The 15,521-nt window shown below is 41.6% G+C and overlaps 1 protein-coding gene across 1 annotated transcript in view; it reads right to left on the reverse strand.

The window, feature by feature from the left end:
- Positions 1 to 11,619, reverse strand: part of LOC115379174 (NACHT, LRR and PYD domains-containing protein 12-like) — a 47,254-nt gene extending 35,635 nt beyond the window's left edge. Inside the window, 4 exon segments of the mRNA XM_030079895.1 lie at positions 109 to 1,801; positions 1,804 to 2,123; positions 3,184 to 3,303; positions 11,488 to 11,619. Of these exon segments, the coding sequence (XP_029935755.1) occupies positions 109 to 1,801; positions 1,804 to 2,123; positions 3,184 to 3,303; positions 11,488 to 11,618 (2,264 nt within the window). The 5' untranslated portion in view covers position 11,619.
- Positions 11,620 to 15,521: the final 3,902 nt, after the last annotated feature.

The following is a 15,521-nucleotide window of genomic DNA, read 5'->3' on the forward strand; positions in this document are numbered from 1 at the left end:
TGTGTTAATGTACAGTATGTTATCTATCTCTACTGTAACTCTGATGCTGTCAGGTGTGAATGCTGCTCTACACTGTTGTGTAATGTCTGTATTCACATCAGGACTAACCGAGCCTTCCTGCAGTTCCTCACAGCTGGGATCAGTCTCAGTCGTCCCTCATCTGATGTGTTGTACGCGTTCAGGTCCAACACATCCAGAACCTTCTCTGACATCTGCAGCATGTAGGCCAGAGCTGAGCAGTGGATCTCAGAGAGTTCCTTCTCTGATCTGTTCTCTGACTTCAGGAACTCTTGGATGTCCTGATGCACTGAGAGGTCGTTCATCTCCATCAAACAGTGGAAGATGTTGATGCTTCTGTCTGGAGAGAACTTGTAGGTGTTCATCTCCTTCAGGTTGTTGATGGCTTTCTGGATGTCTTCTGGTCTGCTCTCTGTCTGACCCAGCAGGCCTCCTAAGAGCCTCTGGTTGGACTCCAGTGAGAGGCCATGAAGGAAGCGGACAAAGAGGTCCAGGTGGCCATTTTTACTTTCTAGGGCTTTAGACATTGCAATATTCAGAAGGACATCCATCGATTTTTCAGAGTTGTCATGTTTTCCCAGGAATGTGTTCAGTACCTTCATGTCCCTGTTGGTGTACCAATGGAAGATGTAGACTGCAGCAAGAAACTCCTGAATGCTCAGATGAACAAAGCAGTAGACTTTTCTCTGGAAGAGCACACACTCGGTTTTGAAGATCTCTGTGCACACTCCTGAGTACACCGAGGCCTCTGTGACATCAAGACCACACTCCTCCAGGTCTTCTTGGTAGAACATCAGGTTGCCTTTCTCCAGATGTTTAAATGCCAGCCTGCCCAGCTTCAGAAGAACTTCCCTGTCAGTCTCCATCAGCTCCTGCTGACTCCTGTCATGTCTCTCATCGTACTTGTGCTTCTTGCTCTGTGTCTGAACCAGCAGGAATTGTGAGTACATGTCAGTCAGGCTCTTGGGCAGCTCTCCTCTCTGGTCTGTAGTCAACATGTGCTCCAGAACTGTAGCAGTGATCCAGCAGAAGACTGGGATGTGGCACATGATGTGGAGGCTCCTGGAGGCCTTGATGTGTGAGATGATTCTGCTGCACAGCTCCTCATCACTGGATCTCCTCCTGAAGTACTCCTCCTTCTGGAGGTCAGTGAACCCTCGCACTTCTGTTACCCTGTCCACACATGTAGGAGGGATCAGATTGGCCGCCGCAGGTCTGGAAGTTATCCAGAGGAGAGCCGAGGGAAGCAGATTCCCTTTGATGAGGTTTGTCAACAGCACGTCTACTGATGACGTCTGTGTGACATCAGACACGACCTCATTGTTCTGGAAATCCAATAAAAACCTGCTTTCATCCAGGCCGTCAAAGATAAACACGACTTTATAGACGGCGAGCTTCTCTGCTGTGACCATCTGTAATGTTGGATGGAAAACACGGAGCAGCTGGAGAAGACTGTAGCGCTCATTTTTGATCAAGTTCAGCTCCCGGAACGAAAGCAGAACCACAAGACTGACATGTTGGTTTTCCAAGCCCTCTGCCCAGTCCAGAGTGAACTTCTGCACTGAGAAGGTTTTTCCAATGCCAGCAACGCCCTGCGTCACAACTACTCTGATGTGTGTGTCTTGGCCAGGTAAGGGTTTAAAGATGTCCTGGCACCTGATTGGAGTGTCATGGAGGGTCTCCATCTTGGATGTTGTCTCCAGCTGCCACACCTCATGTTGGGTATTAACCCCTTCCCTCCGTCCCTGTGTGATGTAGAGCTCAGTGTAGATCCTGTTGAGGGGGTTCCACTTCCTGCTGCAGCAGTTCCTTCTGTCACAAATTCACATCTCCTCCTCAGACTGATCTTATGCTCGTCTAAAACCTCCTGCAGACCGCCGTCCACTGGGCTGGTTTTACTGGGTGTCTGCAGTCCAGGTCTTGTTCTGGATCTTTCTCCACACTGGGGACAGGCAGAGTCTCCAGACTGGTCCCAGTATGAGGTGATGCACTGTCTGCAGAACCAGTGTCCACAGCTGGTGGAGACTGGATCCCTCAGGACCTCCTGACACAAAGCACAGCAGGACAGCTGCTCCTCCACAGCCTCACTGCTCCTCTTCCTCTCTCTGTGGAGGTGAATGACAGTATTTATTACTTGGTTAAAACATTGTTTTAACTAAAAAAAATTTCAAACAAAAACTAAACCTTGTATCTGTGCATTAGATATGATTTTTTCTCAAATAATCTAAATATTCAAATTGCATCATGATGACACAACAGGTAAAAGTCTTGTTCTCCTTTCATGGATGAAAGTCACTGTGGCGATCATGGATGGATTCAACACTGTAGCTGTTCTGTGCTTTGTTAGAAGTATCTGTCAGTAATTAATATTATCCTCAATAAAAACAGTATGAAGTTATATCATTATCTGTTTTACCAAAAGTTGCTAATCATTGGTTCATCAACAGGGTCCATTCTTCATTATTCCTGACTACAAACAGCAGGAATGTGTTTGTATTGTTGAGGTTGCTTTAGTGTTTTAATTGTACTGTGAGGTTTGCTTTGTTTCTCAATGTGGAGTTCATTTCATTCACTATATTTGCTTTAACTTATGAACCAGGATCGACCTTGGCTACCAAACTAAACCCATGAAACTGTCCTTTCAACAATGTTGGGACGTTGGGTGTTTGCTCCTGTGTGGTGAGGAGCAACATCAGCTTCAAAGCTGAGTTATCTGGTGTGGCTCCAAAAACAGATTTATAGTTTAAGTTTTTATCTTTTTTTTCTTTTTTCCTCTATGAACGAGGACAACACTAATTAGAGTCTGCTCTCTGCAGTCTCTTCTGCATTAAATTGTTTATTCTACCAGCTGATTTCAGGAGAAAAACACAGTAAAAAAGAGCTTTTCTCTGTTGCTGCCTCAGTAGCTGAGGCACTGTTACCTCCCAGGCAAACTCTGGACAGACAGCAAGCTGGAAAATATATGAACCTTTTTTTTTTTTTTTTTTTTTTGTCAACAAGGTTAAATCAAAAAGCAATAAAATTGTCTTTCTACTGTGGGCCATTAAAATGGAAAAGTAATAATCACCTTATAGTTATTGTGACGTTTCGATCACTGGATCTTATTCAAACAATTTAATTCAGAATCTCTTTTGATGGTGGAGCTGTTTTACTCTGCAGTCTTACTTTGTGGCTGAAGGTCCAGGTTCAGCACTGAACTCTGGAGGTTTGTCTTTAGACCGGTCACTCCTCATAGACAGACAGCTGGAGGCTGGAGGCTCTGCTCTGTGCCTGTGCTGCTGACCTCTGCAAACACAAAGGTTTTATTCATGTCATTAGTTGTAGTAACTATAGGCAGCAATACATGTGAAGTTGCACATTTTCACGTTCTGCTCATCTGAACTTCTGATACTGCAAACATTTGTGTTCATTAGCACATTTACATGTTCTGCATGTGTTATTTACAGCCGAAAGCTCACACCAGAACTCCAGACTGCGGCTGAAATAGTTGATATGCAACCATTTTTGGAGTGCGCAAGTTAAAGTTTCATATGGTTGCATTTGTGCAGGTGCACGGGGTTCACGTTATTCAGAGTCAAGGACACAGAACTTGAACATGAAACAATCTGTTTAGCTGTTCCTTGGGGTGGTGTGAAGCTCATTATTTTAAAAAGCAAAATGAGGAGAGAGAGGAGGCGGTTAGTGGGGTGGGAGAGCCAATGAAAGGTTCCAGCTGACGCTGCTAATGATGAACATGCAGAGAGAGTGAGACTCAGCGTATTCAGATGCGCCACAAAGCGTAAATTCATGAGCATGCAGGAGCTTGGCTGTTAACAAAAAGTGAATTTTACACAATAATTTGTTACCAGTGTAGACACCATGATCCAGTCCATTTGGTTTAATGCTTAAATCAAAGGAAACATCAAATCTACTGGCATGAAATCTGGTGAGCACATCCATGCTCCTCAGAGGATGAACCCTGTCACCTTCGGTGACCTCATGGGCTTTCCTCTAGCACCATGCTAAGTCTGAAGACTCAACTTTGCACACAGGCTTTTTCAGTGGCTTGCCATGACATTTGACGACTATATTCATGCTCCTCAGAGGAAGATTCTTCTTGATTGTGGTGACCTCGTGACCTTTCCTCCAGTGCCATCTTTATGCTAAACATTTGACTTGTACACCACACATCTTCTCAAAATGTGATGAATAGATTTCCAAGTCGTTTGCTGGGTGTACTCATGCTCCCCAGGGAATGAAGCCTGTCTAATCTGGCGTCACCTTCAGCTTTCCTCTTGTGCCACCGTCAGACCCAAACGCCTGCGCTGCATCTCTTAACTCGCTGCAACAATCGATGTGGTTGGTATTTTCTTTTTTCATGGACTTCACTCCCCTTTGCTCATTCACTCGACTACACAGCCTCAAATAAAGGTCAATACTTAAATAATAATAAGTAGTAGTAGTAGTAATAATAATAATAATAATAAGTGCAGACAATTAAATTCTATATTACAAGATTTAGCTGTTAGATATACAGTAGCAACCTTTTTCACTTATGTATTTAAATAATGTATTTCATGTGACGTTCCAGAGGCAGATGTTACACCAGCATCACTGAGCTGTGACAGAAAATGTATTCACAGCAAAAAGGTGAGACAACACTGGAAAACAGGCTTCACTCCTGGAATCAGGTGACCCTCATGACCGTCTGTCAGAGCTGAAGAAGCTTCTTGGACAAGAAGAGAAACGTCCTGAAGAATCTCCAAACAGTCCAGCTGACCTCCATTCACCTCCATGTGGAGAAACAGGACCTGCAGGACCGTGAGCCTCAATCCATATAATACAGAAACAAAAAAACCTTCATATATGACAAACATAACAGGTGAAGGTGTTTTAGCTGATCAGCTGTATGACAGAGCAGTGAGCAGCTGCTTTCCTCTTTACTGTCTCTTTTCTTGATCTTCTCATGATGAGTTTTGCTTCATGAATGCAGCCTCATGTGATATCACTGATTCTTGGGAATTTGGATAAAACAGGTTTTAATTTTGAAAAAAAAAAAAAAAAATTAGTTATATAACAAAATCTGAAGGTATATCATTATAGGCCAAGGTCTTGGTTGTTCAGCAATGTACTGGTGCAACCTCCTCATTTTGCATTTTTTTCATAAAATAGGTTTTTCCAGTTATTAGGCTACTTTGTTTTTGTCAACACCGTCACCGTAATGTTTTTTTTTTTATTTGAAAAACATATTTTTGTATTAAAAGAGACTATTACTTAAATAACTCAACAGCACCAAAGAAACATATTGTAAGCATATTCATTTAAAACCAATATAACTGCCTCTGACGGTGGTGACACTAACCTGACGGTGGTGACAGTCGCCTCATTACAACATACAATTCCAAAATTTATACCACTCAAGTCAATGGCTTCTTGCTTAACAACTTTATTTAACTATTTGGTACAAAAAATAATAATCCTGAGCTCTGTTATAAGCATTTTTCAGACTTCAGTCATCACCGTCACACAGAATACCTGACGGTGGTGACGTCTGACGGTGGTGACAAAAACCTGCTCTTTCACATGATCAGCATGAGTTGTTCACATTAGCCAGCTTGTTTTCGCCCTGTTGCTACCTGCATCAGACCTCTTCTTAAAAAGTATACATTTATTCCATAATCTAATTTAATATTTTTTATACAGAAGTGACGGTGTTGACATGTTATGGTTGTGACAGTAGCAGTGTCCAAAAATATGAAGAGATTTCAGAGAAAATAGCCAACTTCCAGGAGCCTGAGCGGTCTTGAAGCATGCAGTAGAGCTGAAGGTTTGAAAAGGGCTCCTCAGGAATGTAACTGACCTTGTAGTTTTTTAGGGCCCGAGCACTGGAACAGTGCGAAGCCCTATTGTTATTGCTTCGTTTTTTTTTTTTTTCTTCTTCTTATTATTATCTCGTGTCATTAGGCCTTAATTTGACCCCCTAAACACGCTCAAAAACTCACCAAATTCGGCACGCAGGCCAGGTCTGGCGAAAAATTTGATAAAATGGACAAACGGACCCCCTAAGTGCAAAAATGGGCTCGGTAGCGCCACCTAGGCACACAAAGGCAGCCGCTGCGGGCCACAGGAATGTGATACAAACACCAAACCAACGCCGAAATGTAGGTCTCATCAAGCCCTACAAATCACGCGCTGACACCCCCGACCTAAAACCAACAGGAAGTCCGCAATTTGCATTGGAATGTTCACGTTCACACCCAAAATTCCGCTTTGAACAAAATCTTTCTCCTCCCAGGCCGTAAGTGTCAGCGTCTTGAATATTTAACAGATGACAGAGGACACAGTGCTGAACAAAAGTTGCTAAAGACTTGTTATTCATTCGAATCGTTTGGATTTTATAAGCCCTCCAAGTCGGAGTGGCCAGAGCCAAAACCTCATTTTTTCCCATGGAGTTTGGTGGGAAGAGACTGACTTTTGGCACTAATTAAGCCCCTGGAGTCTAAAGTAAAAGTCTGACGGCTTTGAAAACTATGCAGATGGAAAGAGGACAAAAATTCCTACAAAAATATGTAGTTTTGATGTGGATTGGACCAAGTTTGTGGGAGCTGTGAAGAGTTTTCAAACATTTTGGACTCTGGTGTGCTCTGCTCTGCACTCTGCCTGGACATGTGACTCACTCTAGCTGCCTCAGGAATGCGCAATACACACCCATTGTAAGAGCTCAGAGGGAGCAGAAAACACTCTCAAACTAAAACTGCCATAATTCAAAAACGGTAAAAGATAGCAAAATCATGTAAATGGGAGATTTATAGATCTGAGTCTCGTGACTCGTTTAAACTTTGAATCAAGTCTGTAACTCAAACGGTGACCGAGCTGTGACACCTCAAACAGGGGTGGGTTTTCTGGATTTCTCCTTTAGATTAAATGAGGATTTCTCTGTCTGCCTGCATTTTGGTGTGATCATGCCACAGCTGCCAGTACTCAAGTCAGTCACACACTAAGACATGCTAAGGGCGCCATCTGCTGGAGGGGCGCTGCTAGTGGCCAGAGGGGCACCAGCAGCAAATGTACTACCAGTGGGTTTTTGTTGGTGTCGTGTGTGTGTGTGTGTGTGTGTGTGCGTGTGTGTGTGTGTGTGTGTGTGTGTGTGTTTGTGTGAGTGAGTGAGTGAGTGAGTGTGTGTGCCTGCATTTTGGTGTGATCATGCAGCAGCTGCCAGTAGTCCTGTCGGTCACACACTAGGACTTCCGCGGCCTTTCATTTTTTTTTTTTTTTGACATTACGCGTGTAATACAAAGGCAAAACTGTACACCGCACAGAAAGTTTTGCAGCTTCTTTGCTACTCAACACTTTGAAATGCGCAGGCGAGACGGAACTGGTGTAGGTGGTCACTCTAGTGTCGTGTGAACACTGTCATCACGCTGTCACCGCACTATCATCGCACTGTCACCCTGTGTCAAGACACTGGCAGTTTAGACACAGGGTTAGAGCGAGCATAGCAATATCAGTTGTCATTGTCAATTGTCAATGTCCAGTGAACTGTAAAATGGGAAAATAATTTTCTGATTTATAGTTTAGTAAAACTATGTAGTTTATGTTGTTATATTTTACTGGACTTAGTGGAGCAAATTGTTCTTTGTAGCTATTTTGATTTGTTAGTTTTTGTTTTTTTGAGTTGAGTTCTGTGGTGTGGTGTGGTTCTGTGGTGGTTAATGTTTTTGTATTATTCTTGCCATGTCTGATCTGCCATCTTGGCCCCTCCCCTGCACATACCCCATCCCCAGATGGACCACAATGGAAATATTTAATAATTTAATGTGCTATCCTGACATCTCCCTTTATGTGAGCACCCACTTCCCTGGCAGAGCTAGTATTTTTTTTTTTTAATTGTCAAGTAATATCAATCAATTAACAGAAAATCCAAGGAAACATGGAACAGTACTGGACACAGTGTTTGAATGACGAGTGCTTAGCGGTGACAAGTGCTTAGTGCCAAAGATGGAAACAAACAGACAAATAAAAAAAAGATATTGAGGCTTACTAGCTGAATAATGTTCTTGGTACTTGTGACACTTCTGAAAAACTGTATCATTGTCTTTTTATATTGAGCATTGCAAACTATGTGTCTCCCTTGTTGTCTAAGGACTTAGTTTGATCTGTTTACTTGTCCCTAGTGCTGGTTAGACTCCATTTGTATGCGCTGGTTGGACTGGACAGCTTACTGGGCTTTGTGGATGGGATCTCTGTCTCTGTGTCCATCAACGGCTCTCCCTTTCCATCTCTCTATCTTCTTATCTTCTCTGTTTCTCTATGCCTTCTGTCTCTCAAGACAGTAGGTCTAGTGAATGTTAATAATTTATCCCACTGAAAGACAATGCTCTTTTCTTCTAAAAAAAAAAAAAAAAAAAAGAAAGAAGAGCTCTTGGATGTGCACACACACACACACACACACACACACACAGAGGCACAGCTGTACATGCATATCATCACAGTTGGGTGAAAGATGTCAACTTCTCAGGAGCCAAATTTCATTTTTAGCTTATCCACCATCAAGGGTGTAGGTTTACTTTGACAAGTGGTGGGGACAAATTAGTTGCCTGTCCCTCAAAAGTGTTATTATTCTTTCAAAATGGTTTCTGAAAATCTACACAACCTTATATAGGCTGCTTCTTTAGTACACTGAAAAATTGGAGAACTACCAGTTCAAACACATGTGCACACTGAAATAATTTATTTAGAGAAAAATACTCAAATCAAATGAGACATCAATGAAATGAACTGTTCAGTCACTGATTAGGTCTGTGACTGCATTCAGAATTTATTTTGTGTTTTTCCTCTCTGTCTTCATGTTACCTGAGTCTGACTTGGGGGAGACCCGCTGCCTGCTCCTGCACTGCTGATCAGCCCTTTAACTCAGAACTTAACTTACTTTATTTCCTGTACATGCACTACATTTTTTGTCAGCAGATACAAATTTAACATGAACTGTCAGTGAAATCAGGAACTCTTTGCTTCGCTCACTGTAACAAATCCAGTATGAAAAAGAAAACTCTTGTTTGTTTGTTTTTTTGTTTGTTTGTTTTTTCCTAATTATGCATGGCTATTTTTGAATATATTTTCAGTCCTGTCCATCCTTTCCATCATTTTATCACCTGGAATGGCCATTATATTTTGATGGTAGGAGTCTCAACTTTTGGATTTTCATAAATACTTAAATACTCTGTTAATCATAAATACTCTTAATATTTCTTAATATATTCAATACTCCCTGCGGAACATAAATTTTTTTGATTCAACTATTTTTAAGAGGGCATACATTTCATACTGATTATATTTATGGTTTATTAGCTACCCAAATTCCCCTTGGGGATCAGTAAAGTATTTTTAGGGCCCGAGCACTGGAACAGTGCAAAGCCCTATTGTTATTGTAATGTTTTTTCTTTTTAGGGCCCGAGCACTGGAGCAGTGCGAAGCCCTATTGTTTTTGCTTCGTTTTTTCCTTCTTCTTCTTCTTATTATTATTACGCCCAAATAACCCTTAATTTGACCCCCTAAACATGCTCAAAAACTCACCAAATTCGGCACGCAGGCCAGGTCTGGCGAAAAATTTGATAAAATGGACAAACAGACCCCCTAAGTGCAAAAATGGGCTCAGTAGCGCCACCTAGGCACACAAAGGCAGCCGCTGCGGCCCACAGGAATGTGATAGAAACACCAAACCACTGCCGAAATGTAGGTCTCATCAAGCACTACAAATCACGCGCTGACACCCCCCCTCTAAAACCAACAGGAAGTCCGCAATTTGCGTTGGAATGTTCACGTTCTCGCCCAAAATTCCGCTTTGAACAAAATCTATCTCCTCCCAGGGCGTAAATGTCAGCGGCTTGAAAATTTAACAGATGACAGAGGACACAGTGCTGAACAAAAGTTGCTAAAGACTCCGTCATTACTCGATTCGTTTGGATTTTATAAGCCCTCAAAGTCGGAGTGGCCAGAGCCAAAACCTCATTTTTTCCCATGGAGTTTGGTGTGAAGAGGCTGACACTTGGCACTAATTAGGCCCCTGGAGTCTAAAGTAAAAGTCTGACAGCTTTGAAAACTATGCAGATGGAAAGAGGACAAAAATTCCTACAAAAATATGTAGTTTTGATGCAGATTGGACCAAGTTTGTGGGAGCTGTGAAGAGTTTTCAAACATTTTTGACTCTGGTGTGCTCTGCTCTGCACTCTGCCTGGACATGTGACTCACTCTAGCTGCCTCAGGAATGCGCAATACACACCCATTGTAAGAGCTCAGAGGGAGCTGAAAACACTCTCAAACTAAAACTGCCATAACTCAAAAACGGTAAAAGATAGCAAAATCATGTAAATGGGAGTTTTATAGATCCGAGTCTCGTGACTCGTTTAAGCTTTTAATCAAGTCTGTAACTCAAACGGTGACCGAGCTGTGACACCTCAAACAGGGGTGGGTTTTATGGATTTCTCCACTGGATTGAATGAGGATTTCTCTGTCTGCCTGCATTTTGGTGGGATCATGCCACAGCTGCCAGTACTCAAGTCAGTCACACACTAGGACATGCTAAGGGCGCCATCTGCTGGAGGGGCGCTGCTAGTGGCCAGAGGGGCACCAGCAGCGAATGTACTACAAGTGGGTTTTTGTTGGTGTCATGTGTGTGTGTGTGTGTGTGTGTGTGTGTGTGTGTGTGTGTGTGTGTGTGTGTGCGCACGTGTGTGTACGTGCGTATGTGTGTGTATGTGTGTGCACACGTGTGAGTGAGTGAGTGAGTGAGTGTGTGTGCCTGCATTTTGGTGTGATCATGCAGCAGCTGCCAGTAGTCCTGTCGGTCACACACTAGGACTTCCGCGGCCTTTCAAAATAAAAGCCCAAAACTCTTTCAAAATAAAAGCACCGAAAAATACCCTTAAAACTGGCACAAACGGACGAATTGTCTGCGCTTCGACACGCGCGCCGTCCCCGACGTGCACGGGGGGGCGAGGGCCCGTCCAACGCTGCTTGCAGCTTTAATTTATTATTATTTTTTAAATAAATATCTGACGGTGGTGACGAATATCTGGGACACATTTTGAGCAACCACAAAATAATAGTAAATATTGTTCAAAACTTATCGTTTGTAGTTTTTAATACATATTATGATGTACTCTTTCATGTGGTAAAGATATTATTCAATGAAATTATTACTTTTTGTTGTTTTAATAAAGTTGAAATGATTATCTCCTATCTGAGGACAACTGGTTTTGTAGGCCATGGGCCAACATATAATCATTAAATTAATACAAATTAAAAATAAACCTATAAAAGAACCTTACAAATGTGCAAAGGACCCCCTGATGATGCCCTTGATTCTTTTTATTCATTAAAATGTTGTAAATTTCCAGCAGAAATAGCATTTTTCTTAGTGGACCGTGATTTATCCAAATTCTCTAGAATCAGTGATATTCCATCAGTCTGACAGTATAACAGAGCTCTCACCTCGTGGCTGAAGGTCCAGGTTCAGCACTGAAGTTTGGATTTTCTCTTTTAGACCGGTCACTCCTCATAGACAGACAGCTGGAGGCTGGAGGCTCTGCTCTGCCCTCCTCTTCCTCCACACACACACTCATCTTCTGCACTTCAGTCCGCCTGAGAGGGAAGACACACACACACACACACACACACACACACACTTAACAATGATCTGAGCTAGCATTATCCTCTGTGAGTTGTCTTCCTCAGTGAGGAGCAGCTGTGCATGTGTCCTCTGTCCTGTGTGATGTTTCTCCCTGAGCAGCGTTCTGGTGCCTCAGTGACTCTGAGGGGAAGATCTCTGCTTCCTCTGCAAACTGCCTGAGCTCTCTGGACTCACACTTTGGAACAAGTCACAAATCCTGCTGCACTTTTACAGCACACACACACACTTCAGCTGCACAAGAGGGATTCAGTGGAACGTCACACAAGTCAGCACAGAATGTTAAAGTTGAAAATATCTATATTATCTAAAAAACGTATATTATATAGTTTCTAGAGACGAACCAACAGAGTGGCCTCGGGATGAAAAGGCTCCTGGGACACTGAGACGTTCCCAGGAGCTGGACTCTGCTCTTTTAACAAAATTTAAATCAGATTGCTGTTTCCTTCAAAAGCATGGATGTATTAATTAGACTGTTTATGTTTTAAATGTTTCTGCCTCGTCGTGACAATCTTTATGACCATACTGGTTATTGTTGCAGTTTGATTGGTTTTACTGGTTCTTCTGGTTATTATTATTCTCATTGTTTATAATTATTCTCATTGTTATTGTTATTATTATTATTATCATTATTATTACTATTATTGTTGTTGTTGTTGTTATTGTTGTTATTATTATTATGGTTGTTGTTGTTTTTGTTACTGGTGGTAGTAGTGATAGTACTAGTTGCAGTATTAGTATCGTTATTATTATTATTGTTATCATTATTATGACAGCTATTGACAGTAGTAATCCTCAAGAAGCAGGATAAGTTCATCAGTTATTTGTGCAGGGAGGAGGGGTGGGAGTACAGAAGTTTCAACTTCTTCCCACTCCTTTTTGAACAAACTTTTAATTGTCTGTTGTTATTCTTGTTTTTGTTTTGTTGTTGTTCAAAAGAAACTTTTCAAATCAAATCAAAGTGCAGCTTGGTAACTGGTGAGCAGCGGCGGAAATGAGTCTCATCACCGGACCGAGGCTCTTTGTCCTCCTCGGACTTTCTCATCAAATGTAAAGACGAAGCGTCCTGACGGAGAAGAGGACACATTAAAGCTCGTCCCAGCTGCTGTCCGTCCTCAGACTGTCGCTCACATTCAGGATGTTACTGCAGCAGCTGCCCAACACACTAAAAATAATTATAATAATTATAATAATAATGTTGTAGTAGCACTCACCTGCTTCAGCCTTTCTCTTTTTCTGTTTCTCTGTCGTCTCTAAACGGAATCAAAATGGAGTCTGAACAAACTCATCTTAAAGTTTTAGTTTCACTTTGACTTGCTGCGTGTTTCTCCTTTCAGAATAAAAGCCTCACATGGTGCGGTGTGCGGGCTGCAGTGTGTCTCTCACACAGATGCGGGCTTGTATCCACGGAGTAAAAACACAGCTGTTCCAGTGGTGTTGCTGAAAGTTCCCTCTCCAGTAGAACCCAGATGTTCCACTCTGAGCTGCAGATCCGCTCCACAGCAGGGCCGGGTCTAGCCAGGGATGTATGAGGGGGCAGCCACAAATGTTGAGGGGGCATTGTGCTCCAGCACCTTTTACCATGTCTAACTGAATATATTTTGGGGGATTTAGTTTGAGGGGGCACAACATTTATTTGAGGGGGCTAGGCCCCCTCTTGCCCCTGCGTAGACCCGGCCCTGCTCCACAGATTTGCTGCTTCACAACATGAACACACATTCAGGAACAAGAGGTTTAGGAAAGCTGCACATTTCTCTGCTGCAGCAGCAGAGGAGGAGCTGCAGGGCTCACCTCACACTGCGCTCTGATTGGCTGCTGCACACTGTCACCTGTGCAGCCCGGAGCCTTCAAATGACCACATGTTGTGCTGCATTAACATCAGCATCAGATATGAATCTGAGTTTTCATTTATTAGCTGTGACGATTAAATTAAATATGAAATAAATAGAAACAACTTGGTTTAAAGATTCAAGATGCTTTATTGTCAATTCTGCAGTTCTGTGCCAGACAAACAAAGAATCGGGAAAAAAGCTTCACTCTGACCTTTTACACGGTGCAAACAGTGCAGAAAAAGTTACGTCTAAAAACAAAATTAAATAGTGCAAAAGAAAAAAAAATGTGTTAAAAGCAATACAGCAAGCAATAGAAAAACAATATTAAACAATACAATGCAACAAAACACAAAAACAAAAACAACTCTCATTCCACAGTGATTGTGTGCAGGTTTAACTTTATTTAACCCTCCTGTTATGTTCACATTTTTGAACATCCTTTATGTTTGGAGTCAATTTGACCCCTGCAGTTTAAACTTTCACAAAATTATTATAACTAAAATTGTTACCAAAGTTTATGTGTCAAGTACTTGATGTTTCTTTGTTGATTACCTAAATAGCCTTTTAAATAAGACATAACTCCCCAACACCCCCACTTATACATCCAGTATTCCTATTACGCGAAAATGGAAAAATATTCAAATCACCATAAAATCTCACTGATTGATCTGAAATTGGAAAGAAATATTCATTTTTGGTGTTTTAATGGCTTTATATTATTTCTAAGTACAGATTTTTGTTATTTATAACTGATGCGTTACAAAGTGTGTACAGGACATTGAAAACATATCATCATGTCAATTTCATGTTTACCCGGTAGAACCCATTACATTAGGAACACTCATTAAATATGAAGCAAAAAAAATGATGTTAATCATTTATTTAGAGACGTTAAACATTGGCTGGGGTCAAATTGACCCCAAACATAATAGGAGGGTTAAGTTAAACTTGCACTTTTATTTTGAAGGTTTCCATTCCCTTCCTATTCACTGGAAATCTAAATTTAATGCAGTGTGTGTGTGCGTGTGTGCGTGTGTGTGTGTGCGTGTGTGTCAGACCTGAAGTGGTCCAAGTCCAGCAGCACAGTTTGTTATCTCCACCTGCTGGTGGTTTGATGTAATGACAGTTTGATACATGGTGCACTGATCCTGTCTCACTGTGTTCCATAAACCCACACACTTTCATTACAAATGTTCATTCTTCTTGTTCAGAGCAACATTTTAGGAAATATAATAACTCGTGGTTTCCTCTGTCGTTTTCAAAATAAGAGTAATGTTTTAATGGAGTCATTTTCATGAGCTCCCCGGTGTTGCAGCGTGGGACAGAGGAGCCTGGAGAGGACGGGGCGGTGGCGCCCTCTGCTGGAGCCACACACACCTGCAGCGCAGCTGAGGCAGAAAGGTAAAGGTGTGGCTCCATGCACTGCACTCACAGCTGTTTTTACCAAAACTGTGCCAGCAGCAGGAAGCATGTCCGCTCTGACTCCTTTCATCATTCACCTCTATTTTACATATTTTATGTTTTGTTTACTGTTTAACTGAAAATTTGCACAAAGGTTCCAAATACAAAGAGATAAATAACAGAGATGATTAAATACCTTTTGTTTGTCAAGTATATGATTCAAAATGTAGTAAGAAACAGGTCTTTCCATGTTGTCACTTTATATAAACTATTTATTCATGTAATTTACAAAAAATGTGCTGTATTGTGATATATACAGTAGTGAAAAAATGTTTTCAGACACCCTTCAAATTTGACACAATCTCACAATCTCAAATATTATTATGAAATATTTGTGGAAAAATATTTTTTGTGTTTCAAAAGGTGTGGCTGCATTAGACAGATACAAACAAATACAAATTATATATTTTTGTTTCTTGTTTCCAAGAAAAACTAGTCAAACTAAATAGTTGACAGTGTAATCTTTCTCTTCAGGCGTGTTTCCTGTGTTAGGTTCCTTGTTTTAGCCATTTTTGTGTCTGAAGAACTTTCAGATGTGCTGCTTT

This window comes from Myripristis murdjan, chromosome 20 (genome assembly GCF_902150065.1).
Source record: "Myripristis murdjan chromosome 20, fMyrMur1.1, whole genome shotgun sequence".
Taxonomy (NCBI): domain Eukaryota; kingdom Metazoa; phylum Chordata; class Actinopteri; order Holocentriformes; family Holocentridae; genus Myripristis; species Myripristis murdjan.